This window comes from Polyodon spathula, chromosome 15, assembly GCF_017654505.1.
Source record: "Polyodon spathula isolate WHYD16114869_AA chromosome 15, ASM1765450v1, whole genome shotgun sequence".
Lineage (NCBI taxonomy): Eukaryota > Metazoa > Chordata > Actinopteri > Acipenseriformes > Polyodontidae > Polyodon > Polyodon spathula.
In genome coordinates, this window is record NC_054548.1 from 19,362,990 (window position 1) to 19,390,642 (window position 27,653).

General features: G+C 37.7%; 1 protein-coding gene and 1 long non-coding RNA gene across 4 annotated transcripts in view; both read left to right on the forward strand.

The window, feature by feature from the left end:
- Positions 1-17,638, forward strand: part of LOC121328151 (cytoplasmic protein NCK2) — a 64,052-nt gene extending 46,414 nt beyond the window's left edge. For all 3 annotated transcript variants that reach the window (XM_041272666.1, XM_041272668.1, XM_041272667.1), the window contains exons 3-4: positions 13,773-14,494; positions 15,444-17,638. In XM_041272666.1, coding sequence (XP_041128600.1) covers positions 13,773-14,494; positions 15,444-15,638 — 917 coding nt within the window. In that variant the 3' untranslated portion in view covers positions 15,639-17,638. The remainder of the gene's footprint in view (positions 1-13,772; positions 14,495-15,443) is intronic.
- A 6,909-nt stretch (positions 17,639-24,547) lies between these two features.
- Positions 24,548-27,428, forward strand: LOC121327803. The gene is made up of 3 exons (XR_005951612.1): positions 24,548-24,671; positions 24,773-24,910; positions 27,361-27,428. It is a non-coding gene; the product is annotated as an uncharacterized LOC121327803 (long non-coding RNA).
- Positions 27,429-27,653: the final 225 nt, after the last annotated feature.

A 27,653-nucleotide genomic window follows, 5' to 3' on the forward strand; every position in this document is an offset into this window, starting at 1 on the left:
AAATACAATTTCACATGACCACTCTTGTTATAGACCTCTATACATTCTCGACTAATCTGTTAAAAGCTAATATTGACACTCGCGGTCTCTTTTTCAACCCTCAAGTTAATATTGTTTTCTCTTTCAGCCTCAACTATCAATATTAGTATGATATTAAAGGGTACACCTACTGTACTCATCTTCAGTTTGTGTTAAACCAAGGGGATCAGAAAGAATGAATCTAGTCTACATCACCTACTATAAGAAAGTAAATTCTAGCACATGAGTTCAAGCAAGCTGTCAGCCCGTTTGAATGTTTAAGATAGCAGCCAGCGTTGTATGATAAAATCATCAGGAATCTGAACAAGTAACCTTCAGTAGATAACTGACTTGAGTGAGACAAGCAAAGCTGTTAGGAGAACGGTTACTCATTAGGAAGGGAATTAATGTAGTATTCTGGTAGTATTTTCATTATTCTTCATATAGTTCATTGTCTCTGCTCCTGTACCCACAGGTGACAGTATTTTCTTTACTGTCATGAAGTACAGAGTAGAAGCACTCATTTACATTATGTCCTACACCACAGAGATGAACATAAAACTCAAATTTCGTGGCAGATTTGAGCCATTCTGTGTTTTGATACAGTACCTTTTATAGGCTATACATTCTAGACTTGGGAACTTTGCAGTAAACCAGTTGGCATTTACTCACAGAACACAAGAGGTCCCTAGACCACAGGCTGGGTGCACTGCTTTAGAATGTGAAGGCAAACAAAGAGCACATTTAACTTGCTTCAGTTGCGTGCAGATTTTTTTTATATTCTTTTTCATTTCCTAGAAAAAATGAGGCACCCTGCTGACACTGCAGTTAAAACAAGTCGAACATCTTTACAGACTTCCTGGTAATATATACGTGATATTTATGCACCTCACCAAATTTATCAACAAGTCAGCTGTGCCATTAGCTGTCTTTTATGCTCCAAATGACTATTTTGGGGGAGTACCATCAACCTTCATTTATTGAAAATGTGATCACAGCAAAACACATTTCTTTCTTAAGATTGTGGCCTGTCCTGCTGTGCAAAATGTATTTCTTAGTTATGATAAATAACCTTAAAACACTTAAAATAAATAAATAAATAGCATTTCTTGTGATATAACTTTTTTGGATTTTTCTTTATTCTCCAAAACTCAAATTTCATGTTGTCTTATATAGTAGTAACCACAAGAATGGGTGAGTAGGTACCTACTAGCCTACTAACCCCTACCGCTAAACCTAATGTCTACAAAAAACCTAATCTCTACCCCTAACCCAGTCTCAACCCCTAAACCTAACTGTGTTACGATTAAAGTAATTTTTACTATTATTTCAACACCGATTTTTAGCGCCCTCTAGTGGCTACTACACGCGATGTCCATTAAAGCTCTTGATCCGGACCTACTCTACCTGGTGGTAGGCTAGTAGGTACCTTTTTTGCTTGATAATGTCCCTTTTGAATTGACTGATCTTAATCAGATCGGGTGTATATTTTCCTGTGTGACAAATTTGCAGCATTAATAGAACATCTAAGTAGACAGCAAAACAAAGCTTTGAGTAATTTGACTGCAGGGACAATTTAATGGACTAACGCAACTCCTGCCTAGGTGTGTAAACTGCCTGTTTACACACCTAACCCTAACAGACATCTATTAGAGGGCTGCAAAAGACCATTTGCCTGTTCCCTTCATGACATCAGTTCAATTTGTCATTTGCTTTGGGCACAGAGTCTTTTGAGTAACCCCACTGCTGCTCATTGCTCCATATCAAACACAGTTTAGGACTGATTGGGACTGGAGTTCTAGCCGTCATTATAATAATAGACTATTGTGGAGACTGAGATCAAACTAGACAGGAAACTAAAAATCATACAAAACTTTTTTTTGAGCAACTTATTTTGCAGGGTAGTCAGATGTACACTATATAGCAACGATATATAGATAATTTGTTAAACTACCAGAAATTGCGTAGTTTGGTCTTTGTCACATTAATTGGTGCAAATGTTCCCAGAATGGTTGTATTTAACTTAGAAAGTGTAGGATGCTAATACTTTTTTTTCTGCAACTGTATGGGAAATATGTCTTTCATTTTTAAAGTTGAAAAAGTAATCTTTGACAATATTTCACACGTTGCATTTCATCAGAGATGCAGTTGGTGTCTATTGCAATAGACAGTTAGTGTGTATTGCAATTTATATAATAGTACATTGTATAGTTTTGGTATCATTTCTTATCCCAATGGAGCGCTAACTATCGTTCAGAAAAAGAACATGAGGGAAAAACCCATCAAGATAAAAGAAATACATTTTCTTGCAAGTTTTTATTTGTTTTGCTTCCAGCTGCTAGTCTTCCCATTCAGCGAACAGTAAACCACATCCCAACTATTAAACAAAGAGCGAGTGTTCACCTACCCTGTAATCAATCCCCTGACACGGAGTAACTTTACAGAGAATCCAAAATTTAAACCATTAAAACCATCTCAGAATGCTGTTTATTTAAGCGAGCTTCTCAAATAATTAGGATCCTATGCCATGATTTATTTATTTTTGTTTTTTTGTGTCCCTGGCTGCAGTCTCGAGTCTGGCAGTCCCTGGATTAGAGATAAGTTGTCCTAGGACTTTTAGTTATCTATGTTCAGGATCTTTGGAATTCTCTAACCAGTGTAATCAGGTGTGCTGGGACAGTAGATTTTAGATATAGGTTCAGTTGAAGACTTGTGTTAATCTAAACATCAATAACAGTGATATACAGGCAGCACTGCCACACTCATATATTTAGTTATATCTTGAGAACCACTTGTTCAGTTGTGATGAAACTTGATTGTTATAGTGAAGGTTATATCCTGGGAACTGATTGTCTATTATTATTATTATTATTATTTTGCATTGGAAATCCCTCATTCTTTTCATGGCACTGGCAACTTACGCTATGTGAGTGGAATGAATGTTTCCATACCTTGTTATTTTAGCAGTTTGCAGCCTATTCTAGATTTCATTCTTTAACAGTAATTTGCAACTGAAATCACAGATTGTATCAAGTGAGAATGCTTAACATTTTTCCCTCAGCAAAGTGATTAGTTTAGTCTAAAGTTGTGTTTTTTCTTTGGTCAGAAGGGAGTCACTTGGGGCAGCTGGAGGAAGAAAGTTGAATAAAAACCATTCCCTAGACATTATAGTTGCATAACAGCATTAGATGTTTCTTGAGCTGTCTGTCGATTTGGAATAAATGTAGATTGAACCTAAGTATTGTAGAAATGAAATTATAATCCACAAACACTTTCTTTTACAGAAAATGTGATATATTATTTCAAACATACAGTTTGACCCTTCAGTAACACAAGTATTGTATCACCATTGGCCTTCATTTTGTGTTATAAAAACAGTCATAGACAAACCCAGTACTTACTTCAGTGGAAAGTAAGAGGAATAGAACATTATTTTCAAACTCTTTTCTACCAGGTTTATAAAGGAAGTCTGCTAATAGACCATTTAAAACTAGCTATTTTTATCCCACAGTTTGAATACATCAAATCATAAATAATAACATCTCCACAGCTCTTGATTGATGCAGTTCTTTCAGCTAGCTTTAATAATTTAAAAGCACACTCTGAAAAAAGTGTGTGTGTGTGTGTGTGTTTTAAACCGGCTTGTTATATTTTTGTGATATTTTGATTATATCTTGTATAGATTTTTGTTTTGTTTTGTCTCACCTCTCCCTGTTTCCAGTCCTGACTCCAAGGGCACCGAGCTACCAGGGGAATATTTACCAGGGCAGTCTGGTTAATGTGTGTGTAATAGAATTCTTATTGCTTCAATAACTCTGATCAGGGGTTGCTCTGTTTAAAATAATAAGAAGCCTGCTCATTGTTCTTTTGTAAATATATTGTATATAATTTGCGAGTCAAATGTTGCTCAATGGTTTTAGTCTGCACTACGGTAGGTTATTTGAATTGGACATTACAGTGAATGGCTATGCAATTTAATACTCTTGATCGATTAAGCAAGGTTTTTTTTTTTTTTTTTTTAAAGATAATTTACATACAAATCTGTACACGTGCAATTTTTTTTTTGTTTCTATTTCTTTTTACTTATTTCACTATTCAGTTATGCACAAATATTGAGCAATATGTTATGATTAGGTACAAATTACATTTGATAATAATTTCAAATGTATTCAGTTATAAGTACAGTATATACATATTCATTTTAAGCTAAAAAATGCAATATATTTTCTAGTAATATTTTAGTGATTCCATTGACACTTTAGACAAATATAATGCATTCTAGTAGTATCTTCCACAGATGAATGCTTAAAAAAAATACTGGCTGTTTATTTGTGGGGTAGCAGGCACCAGCTTTTTTTTTATCTGATTAGGAATTAGTAATATTATTATACGGCTTATTTAATATTCTCCGAACAGCAGAGAGGATTATTTTTGCTCGCAATGCAAGGGAAGCTGCCTTCAGTAAACATCCTCTAGATCAATTCCCACACATACAGAGGCCAGTCCCTTTGCAGACATTAAGAAGTAAAGGCTGGATTGCTCAGTGGTGCATATTACCAGCCTTTCACTCATGGGAAACTAGGTTTTCCAGGTTGCATGTTTTATATAAGTTTGTCTTTCTTCATTGAGAACTAAATTGTTTTATTTTTGAATAGCAATGCACAACACAAAACCAACACACTAATTCAGCAACAATTTGCCACATGTTCAGTCTTTGGAGCTGCCCTAGACTAATTTGTAGTGTGTAATATAAGGTCACAGTAGTGGGTCATTGGTAGATCTTGTGTGGACATTATCTTAAAAAAAACATGTAGAATATGCCAGCCAGAATGTAAGCCAGATTTTGACAAGTGTGAAACTAAATATGAATTGTTTTATTTTGCAGTGTGATTTTGACTTATTTCAGATTTTACCTTGAGCCTATTTAGATACATGTCAGTCTGTGACTTATGTTTTTTTATTTTTTTGAGGCAGTACATTTCTTGTACAGTTCTTTATTTCTAAATGCCGCAGAAGTATTCACACCTGAGATTTGCCTTGAAGCAGCACTCCTTTGATCTTCAAAATAGCCGGATGAAGTCTTTCGGAACTTGCTTGCTTTATTCTCTTCTTTGAACAACCGTGTCTTTGCGTGAGAATGAAAAAAGCTGCTTCTGCCTTTAATTTTTTAATTGACTGACTGTGGATGGACGGCAGGAGGTGGCTCTGCTGGCAGGTTAGTTCGGAGGATAAGCTGAATACCTCCCTGTATGAGGGCACCGCTCACAATGGAGTTGGCTAAGAGTTTGCTGGCACAGGTTTCGTGAAAACTCCTGAAAAAGAAATCAAGGCAAAGCTCAGCTGATGATCTCTTCCCACCCTATTACAGTATTTACAGCCCTTTCTTTGCTAAGCTTTGTAGTACCATGACCTCCTTTCAGACCATACAGTACACTGAGCAGTGTTTTCTGTCAGCAGCCCTACAGCTTTTGGGAAGAAGCAAACTGCCCCTGTTTTTATAAGCACACTTGTTGTCTTATGCTGTGCCCATAACTGCATGAGTAGTAAGCAGATTACTTTTATGCAGCAGTGTGAGCTTTGCAGTTCTGCAAACAGCTCACATTTAATGTGTGGCAAAGGCAGCGAGACTTGTTTCCGGCAGGATGAGTGGCAGTTTACTGCATCAAAGAACACATTTTCTAAGCTTCTGCAGAGCTGCAGAATGTTACTTTTTTTTCTGAGAGGAAAAGTAAACCAGTAAATAATGCTGATCTAGAAATAAACTGCTGAAAATTTAGTCGTCGCCAATTTTTTACCCCGGTTTTTCTCCCCAGTTTGGTATGCCCAATTATTATTTGTATCCTCGGCTCACCACTTGCAACCCCCCGGGAAACTTGGGGAACGGAGGCTGGAGCACGCGTCCTCCGAAACGTGCTCCTGCCAATCCGTCATTTTGCACGCGGAGCCGTAGATTCCCCTGCCGACCTAAGCCCTCCCTACCCGGGCAGCGCTCAGCCAGTGCGCCCCCTAGGAATTCCCGGTCAGGGTCGGCTGTGACATCCCCAGGCTATAGGGCACATCACATTGAAGGGATCTCAATTGCACCTTAGTTGTTTCTTGCTAGTCTTTTTCAGACAAGTATTGCCTAGAATGCAAACGAGTGTTTTAAGTAGGTAGTAAATCACTGTCCTATTGAGGCAGCAATAACTTAATATTATCTAATGACCAGAAATCTCTATGAATGCTGTTGTCTAAGTTTACACTGAAAATGCTGGACTGGAAGTTATTTATTCGTGTTCCCTAGTCTCAAAAAAAATCTCAGAAAATTTGACATTAGCCCTGGCTATTGTACTGGAGGTCGTGGTAAATATTACTGATGGCTCTAATTTTGTATACAGGAGTCATATGTTTTCAGTATTGTCTTATTTGTAAACATTTTTGGAGATCTTGTTTTTCCAAGCTTATTTAGCCTTTGTGGTGGTGTATATTTCACTGATGAACACAATGAATCATCATGCTGTCTTTCCTCAGCAAGCTAGAGCTTTGTGATGGTGGTCCACTGTGAAAGGTGCTATATACAATAAAGATTGATTGATTGATTGGCTGTAACAGTCTGCAGCCCCCACCACTCTCCTTGACTTTGCACTGATCTTCTATTCCATGAACAGTCATGCAAGCTCTCCTGCTGCATCCCTGCTCCTCACTTACTCTCACTCACTGCATGGAGCCTTTAAACCATGGCAAAATAGGTGTTGATTAAACTGTAAAAATGAGGAAGGGGTAGGACTGCTGAGTACGGGCAGCCGAGGACAAAAACGCCACCATTATCGGATGTTTATATGGCACTTTTTTATTTTTATTTTGCTGTTTGTTTTTTGTATGTGTGTTTTTTGTACCTGTCTTGCTGTTCAGCTGCCTGGTCCTATTGCGAAAGAAAAAGTTGCCTTATCCTGCATAACAATATTTAATATTTTCTGCTCAGAATGGCCTGCTTTGCATGTAGGATATATCATGAGAGTCCTTTCTCTTGTAAACATTACTTATGGCTTGCTTTTATGAAATTCTGTATATTTTGAAGTCATCCTGGTCAAGCATTCAGGAGTTGCTCTTGGCTTTGCTGTTGCCACATCTTCAAGGATTTTATGTGCAGGAGAAGTTAGTCTGGCTTAATTTGGATGTAGTTGAGCAGTAAATAATAATTTCAAAAGTTTCCAAACTATATTTAGTATTTTTAAATCTTGTCTGTACATCTTCAGTGCCTCTTTCTACTCCCCACAGCAAGCACTTTACGAAATTGTGTTTTGTATTTGTGCTTCATATTATTCATTTAAATTAATCCATAATGTCAAAATGAAAAATAAAATTGTTCTAAATTAATTATAAATACAAAACAGAAAATAATTGATTGCATAAATATTCACCCCCTTGTCAATATTTGGTAGAGGCACCTTTGGCAGCAATTACAGCCATGAGTCTATTTGGATAAGTCTCTATCAGCTTTGCACATCTGGACACTGCAAATTTTGCCCATTCTTCTTTGCAAAACTGCTGAAGCGCCATCAAGTTGGATGGGGACCTTTGGTGAACAGCAATTTTCAACGCTTTCCACATATTCTCAATTGGATTGAGGTCTGGGCTTTGACTGGGCCACTCCAGGACATTGACCTTTTTGTTTTTAAGCCACTCCAGTGTGGCTTTGACTATGTTTGGGGTCATTGTCCTGCTGGAAGATAAATCTTCTCCCAGGTCTCTTGCAGACTTCAGCAGGTTTTCCTCCAGGATTTCTCTGTACTTTGCTGCATCCATTTTGCCCTCTATCTTCACGAGCTTCCCAGACCTTGACACAGAGAACTATCCCCATAGCATGATGCTGCCACCACCATGCTTCATGGTAGGGATGGTGTTCTCAGGAATATGTGCGGTGTTAGGCTTGCGCCAAACACAGAGCTTAGCGCTGAGGCCAAAAAGCTCTATTTTGGTCTCATCAGACCATATAATCTTCTTCCACTTGGTCTCAGAGTCTCCCACATGCCTTCTGGCAAACTCTAGCTGAGATTTGATGTGAGTTTTTTCAACAATGGCTTTCTTTTGACACTCTCCCATAAAGGCCAGTTTTGTAAAGCACCAGGGCTATTGTTGCCGTATGCACAGTGTCTTCCAGCTCACCCATGGAAGACTGTAACTCCTTTAGAGTTCCCATAGGCCTCTTGGTGGCCTCCCTGACTAGTGCCCTTCATGCCCAGATAGGACGGCCTGTTCTAGACAGATTCACAGTTGTGCCATATTCTCTCCATTTCTTAATAATGGACTTTACTGTGCTCCGGGGGATATTCATATTGGAAATGTTCTAATATCCTACTGCTGATTGGTGATTTTGAAGAACCTTATTCTGGATTTGCTTTGAATGTTCCTTCGTCTTCATGATGTGGGTTTTGTTAGGAAATGTACTAACCAACTGTGGGACCTCCCAGTGACAGGTGTATTTAACCTGAAATCATGTGAAACACCTTAATTGCACACATGTGGAGTCCATTCAACTAATTATGTGACTTCTAATTGGTGACACCAGAGCTTATTTAGGTGTGTCATAGCAAAGGGGGTGAATACTTATGCAATCAATTATTTTCTGTTTTATGTTTGTAATTCATTTAGAACAATTTGCTATATTTGATTTTATTTTTCACTTTGACATTTATGGACTTTTTGTGTTGATCAGTGGCAAAAACTCCTAATTAAATCCATTTTGATTCCATGTTGTAACACAGTAAAATGTGGGAAAAGTCCAAGGGGGGGGGGGTGAATACTTTTGAGAGCCACTGTATATATATATTGAAGTGGTTTTCCAGTGATTTTATCATGACATGCAATAGCTGAGCCTCAAAGAAGTGCTTTCTTGCTAAGGATTGCAATTCTGCATCAACAAACAGTGAGACAAGTGCTGTACACTGGGGGCCAATTAAAAGTAGAGTGAGCGACATTATGCAAAGACTGAGGATCATGTTTTATTTATTTCACATAGTAGATGTTTGGTTATTGTACCTTTTTATAAGGTGGGGATAACGTCTCACTTTCAACACAGATTTCGCTTTCACATTTTATTTAATAAAGTGGCACCTCTCCATTTTTTTTCTTCTTTTAAACAAAGGTTAAACCCATGAGCCATTGGATCGGAGGCATATGCCCTACAGTATAAGAGTGTTCCTTTCTGTTAAGTGAGCATCAACAGGCAGGTTGACAGACAGAGATACTATTGCATTTCACTAGCTGTACTGATGTTCTTTTGTTGCTGTTGTTTTAGATTTGTTAAATGTCCTCCTTTTAGTTTTAAACATGTTTCAGTACCCTGCTGTCCTAAAGGTAGCTGCTTAACCCTTTTACTAAAATGTGTGCCCTATTTGTAAATTGGGATTGTTAACATGAAAAAGAAAACCAGGCCCTACCTCACATCTTTCATCTTTCCTTCGCCGTGACTTATACTGGATAGCTGGCCTGCTGCTCGCTGAATTTCACAAAAGGTGGACGCACGATTGAGTGTAATATACATATGCTTAAATACGGGGTGTTCTGCTACTGTAGGTGGTTTTCTTTTGCTGAAAATCATAAACCCCAGAGTATCAGAAATGTAGTTATCTAAGTCCCAGTTAATTAGTTTGAGTAGGCTGTGTTTAATCACACGTTCTGTAATGAAACATTGAGCTCATTGTACTTTTTGAATGTATTGGAGTCTACAAAGAGGAATTAGCCTTTGCACACCTAATTCACAGAATGATAGAAATTATGTCAGGGGTCTGGGCTTTTCCTTCATTCTCTATCATGGATCTGACTGATTGGCTGTATCGGTTTTCTTTTTTTGTTGCTCGCTTCCCTTCAATCAGTAATACATGTTCTTAGCTTCAAGTGTCTGAAGGTACAACAGCCCTCTCTTCCATGTTGGTCTGCCATGTTCTCCTGGACTGAGAGAGAACCCCATTCTAGTTAGAAATGTAAATAATACATGCTGCGTCATCCTGCTGAAGATGTGGCTGACACAGAACAAAAGATGTGGGGATTCCTAACACCTGTGGACCAATGTGGAGGAGGACTGCTCTATAGTGTATGCAGTTCTCAAATGTTTTCAAATTAAGAAATTACAAGTTGAATCATGGGGCACTGAAAGAGACACTGAAGCTAACTTGTGAACACTTAATTGGAATATCGTAAGGAAAGATTTAAAAGCATCAGTGCACAGAAGAACGATACAAAGTTATCTGAACACAGAAGAGTTGTGTGCATGTAGACCTTTACCAGAAGACTCTTCAGAAGTGAAGGAATATACACAGCTGTCTCATGAATTTTTTAAAGAAAATTCATAAAACTAACCATCCCAAATGTGCCAAGAAATATGAACACGAATCTGAAGCATTCTTCAACCAAATGCTCTGGTCCAATTGGACTAAAATATAACTTTTCCCCAAAAATGGACCATGTATCTACAGTTACTGTACTTTAAATATAGTGGTGGTTTGATGATGACGTGGAGGTGTTTTAGCAGTTCAGTGACTGGATACATTAATGTGATTGAAGATCGAATTAATGCAGTCATGTATCAAAACGTTCATAGACTGATTGGCAGACAACTCTTCTTCAACATGACAACAGCTGAGCCAATTCTGGAATTCCTGAAGAAAATGAAAATAAAAGTTTGGAAATGGCCTTCGCAGTCTTAGTCCAGTAGGAATGCTTTGGACTGATCTGAACAAAACTGTAGCCAAGCATTGTGTATCCAATCTGTCTGAGATAAAGGAAATATGCAATAGAGAGTGGGAGAGATGTAACATACAGGTTAAGAATTATAGAAAGCCATAATAAAAACAAAAGGAAGACACACAAAATACTAAAGCAGGGGGTGCCAGTACTTTGAAATATGATTATTTGTTAAATCACTAGAAATTGTGTATTTTTCTTTTTGTTTTATTAAAAAGTGGTTAAAGTTTACTAAATGCTTGTTAATCTGTTACCTTGAATTGTGGTATAATAAGCCTAGGATGCCCATGCTTTTTGACTGACTGAATCCAATTAAATGTTTTAGATGAAGCTGCGTACTGTACGTGCTGCAAGAGACAACAAACTGCCTTTCCTAAATACAACTCTGGGTTGTTTTATTTTTGTTTGTTTTTTTGTTTTTTTAATGTTTGTGACAGACTGTGATGAACTGTCTGCCTACTGTTTTTTATTAGTGACTGTAATACGTTGTGGGGACAGCTCCCTCTGCTGACTGACAAAGAAGTGTTCCTTCATATTTCAGGTCTGAATGATTTAGTACCAGAGTCCCAAAACGTCCCCTTGACCATAAAATACAGTGGCTTGCGAAAATATTTGTTCGTACCTTCGCCAAAATAAATATGAAAAAAATATAAAAAGGTAACACAACCAGCCTTTATAAACTGCATGGTGGGTTTGAGGTTCTACATACAGTGGCTTGCGAAAGTATTCACCCCCCTTGGCATTTTTCCTATTTTGTTGCCTTACAACCTGGAATTAAAATGGATTTTTTTGGGGGGGTTTGTATCATTTGATTTACACAACATGCCTACCACTTTGAAGATGCAAAATATTTTTTTATGTGAAACAAACAAGAAATAAGACAAAAGAACAGAAAACTTGAGCGTGCATAAGTATTCACCCCCCCCAAAGTCAATACTTTGTAGAGCCACTTTTTGCAGCAATTACAGCTGCAAGTCTCTTGGGGTATGTATCTATAAGCTTGGAACATCTAGCCACTGGGAATTTTGCCCATTCTTCAAGGCAAAACTGCTCCAGCTCTTTCAAGTTGGATGGGTTCCGCTGGTGTACAGCAATCTTTAAGTCATACCACAGATTCTCAATTGGATTGAGGTCTGGGCTTTGACTAGGCCATTCCAAGACATTTAAATGTTTCCTCTTAAACCACTCGATTGTTGCTTTAGCAGTATGCTTAGGGTCATTGTCCTGCTGGAAGGTGAACCTCCGTCCCAGTCTCAAATCTCTGGAAGACTGAAACAGGTTTCCTTCAAGAATTTCCCTGTATTTAGTGCCATCCATCATTCCTTCAATTCTGACCAGTTTCCCAGTCCCTGCCAATGAAAAACATCCCCACAGAATGATGCTGCCACCACCATGCTTCACTGTGGGGATGGTGTTCTCGGGGTGATGAGAGGTGTTGGGTTTGCGCCAGACATAGCGTTTTCCTTGATGGCCAGAAAGCTCAATTTTAGTCTCATCTGACCAGAGTACCTTCTTCCATATGTTTGGGGAGTCTCCCACATGCCTTTTGGCGAACACCAAACGTGTTTGCTTATTTTTTTCTTTAAGCAATGGCTTTTTTCTGGCCACTCTTCCGTAAAGCCCAGCTCTGTGGAGTGTACGGCTTAAAGTGGTCCTATGGACATATACTCCAATCTCTGCTGTGGAGCTTTGCAGCTCCTTCAGGGTTATCTTTGGTCTCTTTGTTGCCTCTCTGATTAATGCCCTCCTTGCCTGGTCCATGAGTTTTGGTGGGCGGCCCTCTTGCCAGGTTTGTTGTGGTGCCATATTCTTTCCGTTTTTTAATAATGGCTTTAATGGTGCTCCGTGGGATGTTAAAAGTTTCGGATATTCTTTTATAACCCAACCCTGATCAGTAATTCTCAACTACTTTGTCACTGACCTGTTTGGAGAGCTCCTTGGTCTTCATGGTGCCGCTTGCTTGGTGGTGCCCCTTGCTTAGTGGTGTTGCAGACTCTGGGGCCTTTCGGAACAGGTGTATACTGAGATCATGTGACACTTAGATTGCACACAGGTGGACTTTATTTAACTAATTATGTGACTTCTGAAGGTAATTGGTTGCACCAGATCTTATTTAGAGGCTTAGTAGCAAAGGGGGTGAATACATATGCACGCACCACTTTTCTGTTATTTATTTTTTAGAATTTTTTTAAACAAGTTATTTTTTTCATTTCACTTCACCAATTTGGACTATTTTGTGTATGTCCATTACATGAAATCCAAATAAAAATCCATTTTAATTCCAGGTTGTAAGGCAACAAAACAGGAAAAATGCCAAAGGGGGTTAATACTTTCGCAAGCCACTGTATGTAGAACCTCAAACCCACCATGCAGTTTATAAAGGCTGGTTGTGTTACCTTTTTATATTTTTTTCATATTTATTTTGGCGAAGGTACGAACAAATATTGTATAAAAATAGCATATAAAATATTGCATCATCACATAGTTATTTGAGCGTGAGTTTGATTCTGTAGTTCTGTTTGTTCTGTCAGATTCCATGGTTAAATTACTGCTTAGCAACTTGGAGAAGAAAAACTTCTCAAGTCCACATTTTACAGCTTCACCACACAAGTGCTAGGTGATTTAAATAAACTTAGAAAAAGAAAAGGGAACATCTATTAGTCATAAATTTAACTCTTAAAGTGTCCTTTCTACTTCACTCTTGTTTCTGTGGCAGAAGTTACCAACAGATTTATTTTTTATTCCCCCCCCCCCCCCCCCCCCCATTTGGACTGTGTTTTGGAAAAGAACAATGAAAACATTTTAGCAGAAGACTCTTCAGAAGTGCAGGAGTATACACAGCTGTTACTTGCTGTGTGTTAACTGACCATTATTTCAGATTACAGTGGTTAAAAATCTGAAATTAGACTAATTTGCTATTTACCCCTGCTGCCTTTTGTTTCCTTCGTAATGTTTAACACACTAGAACTAGTTATTGAATGTTCATCTACAGCTGACTTTTTTTTTTTCTTGTGTTTTTTTGTTTTTCTCAGGCCTGGGCAAAACAAAGAGGAAGACAAGTGCGCGAGACGCATCGCCCACCCCTAGCACAGATGCAGAGTACCCGTCAAATGGCAGCAGCGCAGCCCGAATCTATGACCTCAATATCCCCGCCTACGTGAAGTTCGCCTATGTGGCGGAGCGGGAGGATGAGCTGAGCCTGGTGAAGGGCACGCGGGTGGCAGTAATGGAGAAGTGCAGCGACGGCTGGTGGCGTGGCAGCTACAGTGGACAAGTGGGCTGGTTCCCCTCCAACTATGTAGTGGAGGAGGGGGAGGAGTCCACGGCTGACTCCCCTAGCTTCCTCACCTCCCGGCAGGGGGCCTCCTTCAGCAATGGCCAGAGTACCAAGGTCCTCCACTTGGTCCAGACTTTGTACCCTTTTAGCTCTGTCACTGAGGAGGAGCTCAATTTTGAAAAGGGGGAGAGCATGGAGGTGATTGAGAAGCCTGAGAATGACCCTGAGTGGTGGAAATGTAAAAACTCAAGAGGACAGATAGGGCTGGTACCCAAAAACTATGTGGTCATTGTAAGCGATGGCCCTGTTGTGAGTAGCTCTCACGCTCCTCAGATAAGCTGCACTGGGCCCTCTCCCACGGGCAAGTTTGCAGGACAGGATTGGTACTATGGGAACGTGACGCGGCACCAAGCAGAATGCGCCCTTAATGAGAGAGGGGTAGAGGGGGACTTTCTCGTTCGGGATAGCGAGTCATCGGTAAGTGTCTGCTTCAGGCTCTGTCATACCTGATCAGCGTACGGCGGGGTGGGGGGGGTGGGGGGGTCTATTGTCATTCTCACCATTCAGTCGTCTTATTTTGTTACATTTTTGCGTGAAACCCAAACTAGTTAAAATGTTTTAGGGCAACAAGAAATAAGATTTTACAGTTCATTACATCTTTATCTTTATTTATTTATTTTACAACATTATATTTCTACTTCTGCTGCTTTTTATTTAACAACTTGGATAATTTAGATTTACATTATTCTACCACCTCAGGTGTATTGCCATAGTCTAAATATAAATTGCACTATTTTAAACCCAAGTAATGAAGTGATGATGATTGCTTGTGCATATGCTGTAATAGAATGCAGTGACAACTTGACACAAAGCAACAGGAAAAACAAATGCCATCATTTATTGACTGTAGGGAAGCATTAAAAGCAAATAGATCTTGAAGCTTTTTTCTTAATTCAACACCAGATTTAGTCTCCTATTTATTTATTTATTTATTTAAACAAACAGCTACAGCATTGTGTGGCCCTGAGGCAACAAATCCCAGGTGTTATATGTGGCATTCTTAGTTGTGTAGTTATTTTAATCAAACACAAGGTGGCATCCATGTTTCGACTCATTCATTGCAGTGGGCTAAACTTCAACATTGAAGAGGTGTAATTTACTGTACAAAGTGGAGTAATTACTTTCTAAAAATGGTCTGTGAAGAAAGTTAATTGAATGACATATTTTATCCTTTATTTCTCAAAGGAAGTCATTATTAAGGCTAACTGAGAACAAACAGCTTTTTTTATATTTGGTCACAGGCAAGACTACTGGGCAGCATAGACCATGGGAGGAGTCAGGAACCAGCTTCTAACTGTGACCTTTGTATCTATTAGTAACTCGCTAAATCGATTGTTTCTATTCAGTTATTTTCCTCTCTTCACAGCCTAGTGACTTTTCAGTATCGCTGAAAGCTTCAGGAAAGAACAAGCATTTCAAGGTGCAGCTAGCGGAAGGAGTGTACTGCATCGGCCAACGCAAGTTTAGCTCCATGGATGAATTGGTGGAACACTACAAAAAGGCTCCCATCTTTACGAGTGAACACGGAGATAAATTATACCTTATTAAACCACTACAGTGACCCCGGCTCTGGTGTTGCCAAAGTCTGGCCTATTACAACTAGAAGCCTTAGTTTTGGACATTCACTTTTACAGAGCACAGCCATTTCAAACACTTTAATTATAATTTTTTTTTTATTTTTATTTAAGCTACAAATTCTGGGTGACGTTGCTGTTGGCTGTTCTTGTTCCCCTTTATTTGTTCATATGCCTGTTTGTCTTTCAGTTCTGTGGAATGCATTCAACCTTTCCCAAGGTTGAAAATAATAAAACTTCACTAAGTGACCATTTTAAGCACTCGCTTTATGCCTTGGCTGAAAGCTCCCCAACAAATGTTTTGCTTTGTTAGAAAGTACTGAGAAGACAGGGCTACTTGCCATTCTATTGAAACAGTGTTAGTGCAATTCTGATCACTCACGTTTCCTTTAAAAACAGAAAGTAATTGGGCACAGTCTGAATGCACTGAATCTGCAGCTTACAGAAAGAAAAGGAAATTGCAGTAGGCTGATCAGTTTTAACAGAATTCTGTGGCTTTTGCTGAACAGGTAGCCAGTTACAAATCCCCCTAGAATCTAGAAGCACTCTCTAAATTGTGTGCTCTTGTTAGTACAGTGAAGTGGATGCTAATTAAAACAATATTATAAAACTGCTTTTCTGCAGGAAAATTGTAGGGAAAATTTAATACAAAGAAAAAGTGTTTGTAATCTGCATCTGAGAGGCATCTCTCAAAGTTATCATTTACAGTAGAAAGAATGTTTTCTTAATGTACAACCAAATGTGCCACTCACATAATGCTTGTCTCTGCCCTACTGCTTGTTTAAAAAATGATTATGTATTTAATTCTCAGAGTAATATGTATCTGTAGCTGAGTGTGGAGGCTAATACATAAGATCAATACAAAATATATATTTGGATTATAATTTGCATTGGAAATGTATGGTTGTTTACAAAGGCTGTTGACCATAAATTCACATCCATTTTAAAACTAAATATGTTTGTCTGGTCATTTACTGTGATTTTACTGTGAGTCTTTATTTTATTAAAATGTTTCAACTGTGTAAAGCCATTGTTCACGATTGGAGATTGCTACAAATATGTTTTAAACACCACAAGTTAAATGTGTTTGTGGCCTTGACATCGACCCTGTATGGCTGCTATTGAGGTCACGTGACGTTTTTTTTTTTTCTTTTAAAGATTTCTGCATGGGAAAGAACGCTTTGAGGTATTGACTTTATATTCAATTGTCATGTTCTGTTTCAAAAATGTGTTTTTTGCATTTTAGCTTTATCTTTAATATCAGTACATTTCAAATAAACATGTAACAAGGGATCTTTTAAGAGTGTAAAAGCAAAATTCTGATTATTTCTTTTCTGAATAGGTTTTTTGATTTAACATATTTTTACAAATGCCTTGGAAAATAAGCACGTATGTTGTAAAGTAGATTTGTTCTCTTGTTGTTTGAGCTTGCTGTGCTACATTTAAGGCTGCTTTATTAAGTGTCATTGATTTCCACAGTAAACCAGTATGTCACCCTGCCTGAAGGTATAGTATATTTACTATCCCAAAGTACAATTTCTTTAAATTGTTGTGTATGTGAATCTTTGTAATGGTCATGGCTATCTGGTACATTGTAAGCAAGCACTGTAAAGCAGAGTGCTTCAAGGTCTTGATCCCTCTGCTCATCATTCTTGATTTTGGGTTCCAAGATCCATACATTTTCCCATATCTCGAAAGACAAGACAAACACAGTAATATCATAAGAAAGAAAAACTGCACACATGAATGCTTCCAAAAGTGTAATGTCTTATTCACTCACTAGTCGCACATAATAGCAATATTCTGCATTTGTAAACAGATTAATCAGGCCTCTCATTCTAAACAACTCTTGCATGGAACACTGAAGGAAAAAAAAAAAAACATAATCTATATATGATGCTATTAATAAAGAGGGGTATTTAGATCTGCAGATCTTTTGTGTAATAGTGATATGTGTTTTATATGCTCATCCTCAACTTCAGCAGAAGTTGTACTAAACAATTTCTTCCCTGTGTATTATTCATTTATTTATTTATTTGTTTATTTATTGTACTATGGTGTGTGTTGGTAGACAGAATGTGAAACCGTAGAAAACTCGTCTTCCAGATGTGGGTGTGAGGTGAGTCTTTGTGGGGTACATAACCTACTGATTGTATAGATGTTAGTGGCTAAAGATCTGGAACACATGTTCATTTTGAGCCAGTACTTGGTGCAATTACGTAACTGAGAGCTTGGTTGAAAAAAAAACCAGAAGACCCTGTGGCTCTCCAGGAGCAGGGTTGGAGACCCCTGCTGTAGAGTATATGCCATTATGTGCATCTCAGTTTGAGTAAAAGGCATCTGCTATTTATGTTTATTCCAGCAGATGTCACTGTAATATTGGCCAAAACTATGTTGGGGAATAAGACATGCATGTTTTTCTGAACCATAGAGGCGAGTTTGTGAAATAGTTAATGATGATGTTCTGCTGTTTTGTAAATTTAATTTTAAAGCACCATATAAAAATTCTACTGCATTCTTGCAAAAATACTGTAGTTCTCCTATTGTAAGGAATTGAAGTCCTGGAATATAGGATTTACTCTATGAAAATGTAGTTGTACACTTGTGCAGCAGTGTACACCCACATGGTTGTCTAGAAGCTCAAAACAGCAACAATAATGTCCAGATCAATATCAAAAGCTTTCTGCATATTTAATACTGATCAAACCATGAAAGGTTTGTTTGTTATGTGCAGTATCATACATTTAACAGTATCAATTGTTGCAAAGGAATTTTTTTTTTTAAATACATTGCAATTCTTTTGCGGTTTGTGTAAAAAAAAAAAAAAAAAAAAAAAAAAAAAAAAAAGTATAAATGCACAGACGATCCCTTTGTGTCACTGAAACAGTTTCGTTGAACGGTGTTCAGAGTCAAGAGTCCTGTGATCCCAACCAGACATTAGACAGCTCAAAAATGGTTTTCAGTGTAAATGTATTGTTTCTACTAAAGTATGCTAAAATGAAAATAATAATAAAGAGAGGAGTCGAAGATCTAAACTTAATTTCCCACAGAATAGAAATTGAATTGCGATAGGACTGACGGAGGACCAATGAGAGGGCTTACCAAACACAGAAGGCTTCAATGTTTTATTTGAATTTGTTTTTCATGGGATTTCTTTAATTTGTTTTTTTCATTCTTCCTGCTGGTATAGTTGTTCGTTATAGACTCACGAGCACCGTCCTCACCAAGAATGCATCTGAGCATGGAAGTAGTTTTAAGCATTCCTGTGGGACACTGGGCCTGAATCATTTTGTACAAATCAAGCATCAGGTAAATATTGGGCAGATATGACTAGTATGGATATATGTGTTGTATGTTACATACATGTTTTCTAACAGATGCCAGATTATTAAAATAATTAATTTTGATATAAATCCAAAATAGTTAATTTACTCATTTAAAATAATTGAATACAATAAAATAAATATCAGTAGAGGCCTATATTTAAAATTACAGATCCCAGTGAAAAACCAGCTATTATTAAATATGTGTTGTAGCAAAGGCTGATGGTTAAATAAAACTGTTTTATTTAATGATAATGGTGTCAACCCATTCAAGTCCAGTTTACAGGGGAAAACCCAGATAGTGTACAGAACAATCAGCTTATCTTCGCATTTTACAGTAAATTAACTCTATTGAACCAGCTTAATCATTTATAAAATGAAAAAGGGCAAACTCCCAGCTTTTATCAGGATTGATGGTCATTGCTGGAATTTCAATCAGGGCTGACACAAAATGTAATTACGGTATTGTAAAACCTAAATGTTCTGCGGGATTCATGTCACAATGGTAATATGTATTATAATATGAGGACATGTCTTCCCTCTTTTAAAATCTCTCCTGAGAACTGGGTAGCATAGTAAATGAGCGTCCGCTCGCCAGTGTCACCAAATAGGTAGGTGTTAGGCTTCTGGGACCATTAACAATTTCTGAAATTTTTTTTTTTTTTTATGTGTGTGTTAATGTTGTCTTGTTAATATTCTAGCTTGTTTGGTCTTTTTTCACGTGTGTTTTAATATTTACAGAAATTTGCTATAACTACAGTTACAGACCAATTTTCAATTGTCTTACTCGTGAGCTAATTTTGCACTGCTCCGCTTTTCATACCCTTGCTCCAAAACACAATTTTTAAAAGTTGTTGTGTTTTTTTTTTTTTTTTTTTTTTTTTTTTTTACTTTGAGCAGTCTCTTGCTCCACTGGCCCCTTTGCATCTTATTATTGGTTCAACTGCTGCTGAGGTCCAATTTTTTTTTTATCTGAAAAAGTGGACTGCCTACAAAAGATAAGTGGGTTCAAATGCACATACTGTCAAGTTGGAAAAGCAATAGAATTGGATTTGTTGATAACACAGCACTATAAACATGATGCTAGTAATCATACTGGGATAGATGGATGGGGCATTCACCTGTGTTTAAGAACAGCATAAAAAAAATTACAATTGGCTTTAAAACACTTTATATTGTCCATGTTACCTTAACATACTGGCTATTACAAATAACCATTAAACCACAAACTAGGACTTGCATGAAGAAGAGGTTGATCTCTTTCTGCTTTCAATCTATTTTCATGAATATTGATATTCCTGTTTAGCAGAGCAAAGAGAAGTTAAAAGCACGAGGAAGGTTGCTGCAAAAGACTTGAAGCATTATACTTTTGGGCCCGATGTTCGAAAAGTTTGCGCACCGCACAGAGGGGTATGCGTGTCGCAAATGACAGTTGTGCCGAAATTGTGCCAAGTTGCCATATTCGAAACGTCCTTTTGTGCGTCACAATCCATTCCTCGCTGTGCAGAAATAAAATGTATGCATCGCGCAATATGGAGGGAGTGGCTGACAATATGCGTGATCCTGGTATATTCGAAGATATGCACCAAGCACATAACCAGGTTTGTGACGCACAGAATAAGGATTGTAAAAGGACTGTGTTAACTCCGCGCACACTACCAATCCAGCACTGACTACAAACAGTCAACAATGGGAAACGTGGGTAGCATGCAGCGTGAACGTTGACATGTGGATGTGAATGATGCAAGGTACACCCAGCAACAGCAACCCCGACATAGGCGAAGATATGCTAAAAGGGTGTACCGGCCTCGGCACATATATGAGGAGCTCAGCAATGAGCAAATCGTGTTCAGGTATCATCTATGGCACGTGCTGCATGATGACCTGGCCAGAACAAACCTGCGCAGTGATGCCTTGTCTGAGCAATTGGTAGTGTCTGTCTGTATTTGTATCCTGGCTACCGGGACAGCAGTGTCCCCCCACCTCCACCTCTTCATAACCACATTGCTGCGACGTGCTGAGGAACATATTAAATTCCCCAGTACCAGAGCAAACAGTGAGGAGATAATACAGGGTTTTTATGAGGTCGTGCACCTGCCGCGCGTGGTAGGTGCAATTGACTGCACCCATATTGCTATCCGGGCACCTGTTCCAGTTGTCCTGTTCTATCAGAATTCCAGTTGTATTTGGAATAGTGGGAAATTTGAATAGCAATTTCATGCCATGTAAACTGCTATATTTCAATGTCGCGCAACTGCTTTGTGCTGTTTTGGAATCTCTCATTTTGTGCCAAAGCACTATTTTTTTGCGAGACACAAATTTAGCGAGGGGATTGTGCCAAGATCAAAGATCGGGCCCTATGACTTAAAAATCCACTGGAATCAACATTGCAGACATTTTATATTTAGTTTAAAAAAAAGGAACAGAGGTTAGTGGCAAGTGATTTGAAAGTGTCACAGCTGCTGCACAAGTGTGCTTTTACGGAAAGTGTGAGCACTAACCAATGAGAATTGCTTCTTACAGAGAAAGTGTGAGCACTAACCAATGAGAATTGCTTCTTACAGAGAAAGTGTGAGCACTAACCAGTGAGAAGTGCTTTACATTTTTGATTGTTACTTTTTTGCATTTATTTTTGGTAATACCCAGAAGCAATGTAAAATACTAACATGTGTTAATAATAATAATAATAATAATAATAATATGAACATGAATATGAATAGACGAAAAACCAATAAGTAACATTTGGACTGATGAATACATGCTGTGCATTGAGGGTTGGGCGTGTCTTGCTTATTTTGCTACACTCTGACCTTGCCTAGTAAATTAATAAGTGATATCCCTGAATATACAGTATAATTGTCTATAGTGGTGACTACTAAATATACTGTATAATGGTATCTGTGAATCGATAATAATCCCATATTAAAACACATACCAAAGAAAAAGACTGGACAAGGTATTGCAACTTAAGGTTGCACAGAAAAATTTCCTCATCAGCCAAAGGTTGTCTCAAGGTTACAGCTGGAAAATATTGGTGAAGCGTGAATGGAAATAAACAGCAATGTTTTGGCTTGCAGTCACAAAGAGACTGCTGTTTAATTGCTCAACTACTGCCTTTATTACTGTGACGCTACACCGCTGTTCAGTGAGTGCTTAACCTTTATAAACAGCAACAAAGACAAATATATATTAGAAATGGTCAGTGTTAGCAGATAGTTTAAAAAAAGAATCCATTTCAGTTACTTAAACAAAATTGTAACTAGTTTACAGTAACTTATTACTGTATTACTTATTTTGGTCAGGCTACAGCTTGAAATATTCTTTGAAGATTCAACTATCGAACCCGCCCCTGCCCACCTCTGATGGCATTTTGTAGCGAAACGATATGAAAGCGTGTTTGTGTGACGTGTGAGACTTGACTTGCACTGTTGAAGTGCTTTCAAATTTCCATCCTATGAATTACAAGTTAGTCCTGCCTAACAGTACTCTGTTAGTTTTTCACATAAAATGTAATCTGTTACCCACTTGAAAAAGGAACTATTGCAGTTGCAAATTATTGAAACATGTACTCAGATTACAGTAATGCGTTACTTCCCAACACTGTAGGTCACTATTGAAACGGTTCCTAATAAATAGGACACAATCCATGCTTGATGAAACTCTATGTGCCATGATCTTGTAGATACTGCTTGCTCTTTACCTGTTTTTAGTGTTTTAGGTATGGTGTTTATTGATTAACACAGTCCAGATGTCACAATTATCTGTGTCTGCGGTCTTCCTCTATCGTAGAATAATTGGCTGTTTTCAGAAACAATTGCGATTCCTATAAAGGAGAATGAAAAGGAGAGGGACCCATCCCATTCCAGACATGAAATAAAGGTTACATTACATCATGTTTCTGGATGAAGGAACTGCCCAAAACAGCCTTAGATTAGTGGGCAGGGACATGGGATGTGCCATTGTTCACTGCTGTTTAATGTACACATTGGTCAAGAGAAAATATCCAATGTCTGCTTCTGTCTTTGGACTGATGTTGTCCATCCAAAGAGCGCAAAAGACCATTTCCATCCATTCAGCCTAAGGATCCAATACTGGAATGAAAGGCCAGGCCTAAACAGGCTTGTGTGTATTATTACTTAATTATCCCTAATGTTTCTTTCATTACAAAATGAAACTCAAAAATTACCTTTTGCATTTTTTCTTACATTAAAAGAGAAAATAACTAATCAACAGTTTTGTTGTTGTTTTTTTTTTAACTATTTAGACTGAAGCAAGCATATTTTATAAAAAATCACTCAAGTACTGAATGAGCTTGAAATAGTGTGGGTTCCAAGCACAATTTAGGACAGTTTTATGGTCATTTTTAATGCTTGCTGGCATGCTTTAATTATTCATACTTATATTGTTACAAGCCTATCTTAAGGGAAAGATCTGTTTTATTAACACAGAAATTCATGATTAACCTTAGTCCTCCTGCTCTAATGCTCATATCCACCGAGGGATTAGTCTTTAAATCTTCACTGGAAAGCCCTAGTAGATTGGTTACTGCAGCTCTTACCCTCTCCAGGAGCAAGATCCTGAAAACCTGAGAAGCACAAGGGTCCATACGATGGCTTCAACTGATGACCGAAAATGAAAGTTTTACTATGGAAATAATTTCATCTCCAGGATATGTTTGCAGAAATGATCTTGTCTATTGCCACATTCTCATATTCCCCATGTGTATTGAATCCTGTGTTGACCCTCTTGTGGAATTGTACTCATTTCAAGATCTTTTTTCCTAGTGTGCATCAGCTGTTTTTTTTCTGTAAAATACTTCAGAGTCCAGTATGTTTAGCATTAGATATTGGTAAAAGATAGAGTTGGAAAACATGACACTGAGCAATAAAGTTTAAGCCTTTAGAGTTTCTAAAACAATTCCATCAATAACACCTGCCGTGCTTTTCCATTCACGTATCTAATATGTGCAGTTTTGAAAGAACCACATGCTTTACAGGTAGTTTAAGTGAAATAACTTTGGTCTTCATCATCACACTGTTTTGAGGTTATAGATGGTCCTTAGCCTCTTTACCACTGATACTGTACCAACAGATAAAAAGATTGATCTTGTAACAGTGTTCTTGCCCTCATGGCATTTAGTTCTTATTGGATCAGAACTTTAGCTCCTCCTTGACAGTGATAGGCTTGTCTTCTAGGGAGCGCTTGCACTTGAAATAATGTAAGGAGACACTAAGTCAAGAAGACAAAAGCTTTTGAGCTTTGATGAAAACCATATTAGGTTTATTTTAAGGAATAAACCTAAACTACTTTCATAGACCTGGGAAACCATTACATTTATCACATTCAATGTCTAATCAAGTTCCATCCAATCATATTAGGTGAGTTAAAGTCTAGCCTTGTCATAAAAAGGGTACAGTCTTTCTAAGCCAGTCTGTGGTCAATACAAGCTCTGGTTCTGTGCAGTTCAATTTCCACCAAGCCCATGATCTGAATACATCACATTTACTGTCTGGATTTTTTATTTTATTTTTTTTGGGTCACATCGGTGCTAGATCTCGAGGCGCAATAGGAAAGTGAGCAGCAAGGTATGACATACAGAGAGATCTTGTGAAAAGCAAACTCCCTCGGTCTTGATGCTGACACTCAGGCCTTTTAACTAGAGTGCCATACCCCATTCAAGGAAGGACACTGAACCAGGTACAGTAGGACAGTTGTTTTTAAACGAATATGTTTTCAAAAAACCTTTAGTGGAATTCTGTACTAAAACTTTATTTATTTTTTTTAAAATATATATTTAGTATACGCAGCCAGGTTCTGTGAAGGAACAGAAGATTCATTTCAGCCAGGATTATACCAGAGGCTTTGAGAAGCTATGCATCGTGTTTGTGCTTTTCTCCTGGTCTCCTGTTTCATCCTTGGCCTTATGTCTTTAATAGGTATGTGAACTATTTACTAACAGGCTTATTATGGCTGAAGCAGATACAATCCTAGCTGGGAAAAGACATCAAAGAAATAAGATAAAACTTGCTGAATTACTGTCAGCTCTTCCTCTGTCTCCCAGATATTCATACGATCATGCAGCAGCATATTCTTCAATGAGCTTGTAATTACATTCACACAGATAAGGGACATGCAGCTATTAATCAGGATGCCTGTACAGGTCTTTGAAGAAGATTTAACACTCTTTTTTTTCCTCAGCTACTCAGTCACTTGAAAAGCAGGCATATGGAGCCAGCAGTAAGCAAAGGAGAATCACAGATTTTAATAACTGACCTGAAGTAACATTAGCTACAGTAAATATCAGGTTCTATGAAACATGTATTTTGTTACACTAAATTACTCAGATGAAATATGTGACATGTTATCAAATTATACTAGCTATGGGTAGATTTAACTGGAACATCCCAGTTCAAACTTAATCTTAACCAATACAATTAAAAAATCTAAGTTTCTATCAGGATTCCTAGTCTGTCAGTTGTTTTTAGGGGATATTCATTTGAAAGGTGCTTTAAAAAGAATGAAAACATTATCTTTATTTGTACTTCAACTGTCAGGGAAACGCATGCTTGTACCAGATCATTGGCAGGTACGTGTGTTACTGCTCATTTTCATCCTTTGAGCGCAAAATAGATTTTGAATTACCTTTTTTTTCTTTTCTTTTTTTTTAGTTCTTTCTGGTAACCTGATGTTGTACACACATATACATGTAGGTGTTTGTATGAAATATGTAGCCTTCTCATTTCCTGTCCACTACTTTTGTTATTTACACTAATCAAAAAGCAGCCTGCAAATCTAATAGTGATACCTAATAAACACCTCATTACTGCCTATTTAGCCTGATTCTGATACTATGTAGAACTTAGTATATTTTGCTGATCATAACTTATAATAACTGGTGAGCAATTTTTTCAATGGGCTCATCCAGTTGATATTTCCTGCAATAACTGAACAGTTAGACTGAAAGGAATTCCACAAGAAGCAACACAGCACTTTAGACCTCTGGCAGGAAAATAATTGCGTGCCAGAGACTATGAAACATACCGCACGGGGTAGTGTGTGATAAATGAGAGGGTAATACCCACCCGCAGGTTGGAATGCTTGGGTGAGCATTAAGTACTTCTATCACATACCCCATGCATTATTCTTTACAGAATGTCCCTATAAACCATGTGCTCAGACAGGCTGTTTTTAAGAAGAGACAGCTCATTTCTCAACAATATGCTTTACTATTTATAATAATAATAATAATAACAAAATTAAAAAAAAAAACATAATGGATAAACATGCATCTATAGCAGAACTTAAACCTATAGTTCATCATAAAGCTATTTATTTTTTGATGACATCATTATAAGATGTATACTGTTGTGCAGAATATTTGTATCTGTTAGGTAACCCTTCTACTACTATTAATAACCCCATTAATTAAAGTATTACTATGCATTACCCATTCCTCTTTGAAATATCATACTTTTGTGTACTTTGTTAGAAATTTGGTTTATAGATTCAGCACTGTGTAATAAACTATTGAGAGAACCACCAAGGCTAACACAGGAAAGTGGTTTCAATGCTGGGCTGCTGCTTTCACTGCATCGTGACACTCGGGGATACTGCTAGCTGACCTGTCTTGTAAATAAATCTCTTGCCTTCATCTCACTTCAAGGTTCCCTTTTCTTGTCATTCCCCAATCAATGCTAGCTGTAGCAGACCCTCTCAACTAAGATGGTGTAAATCCTGTCCCACTGGCTTACATTACAATCCTTTGGCTGTGGGTCACATGTTCAATGGCATCGGAAATCAATGCTTGCTACTTAAATACCACCTGCAGCTTGGCCAAACCCTGGTATAGGTTGTAGGTTACTGTTGGGGGCAGAAACAGTATGGTCAGAAATCTCATGCTGTGATATTAATTCTAGAGTAAAAATCCACCAATATGACAACCTCAACATTTCACATTTACCGAGAACAATTTTGTGAAAAGCTTTGTCTTCTCACAGTACATCAGTGTGATTAAAAAGTTGGCAGTGCAGTTAAGGAAACCTGTAGTATCAAAAGCCTCTCCAGATACCTGGAGATCTTGTCAACACATCTTAGTTCCTTAAGCGTATCATTGTTAGATAAACTGCATACTTTTTTTCTGTACTATACGTTAAAATAAAACGCAAAACTGAATAACACACCCACAGTGTGTAGGATGAATCAAACTGTTGAAAGGTATGGTGTAAAATGTTGCTTTTAAAAGCATGCTTTATATACAGTGTGGGTGGATCAATGGGTTTCCATTTTGGAAGAAAGATTTAAAAGAGATCAGGGGTCACCATTAAATTATGACAGCATGATTTTCGATTCCAATTATTTCTTTTTACTATTTCCTTTAAATTTGTAGGAGCAGACGCTGGTGCAGATGACAGAGGTGAGAATCGTATATCTGTATATACATTTATAATTTGGGAGGTATAGTAAATGACATGTATTTAAATATCTAATTAACTGGCATGCATTGTTAGATTATTATTTTTCTTGTATTTGGCATACTGCTGGTTTGAAAAATGAAATGTGTGTAACACAATTTTGTTGTTTAGGTAATTATTAACAAAAATGTCCTTTCATGTTTGTCAAAGGCATTTTTCTGCAGCTTTGTACTTGAAAATTGGCACAGCAACTTTATCTGAACAATGG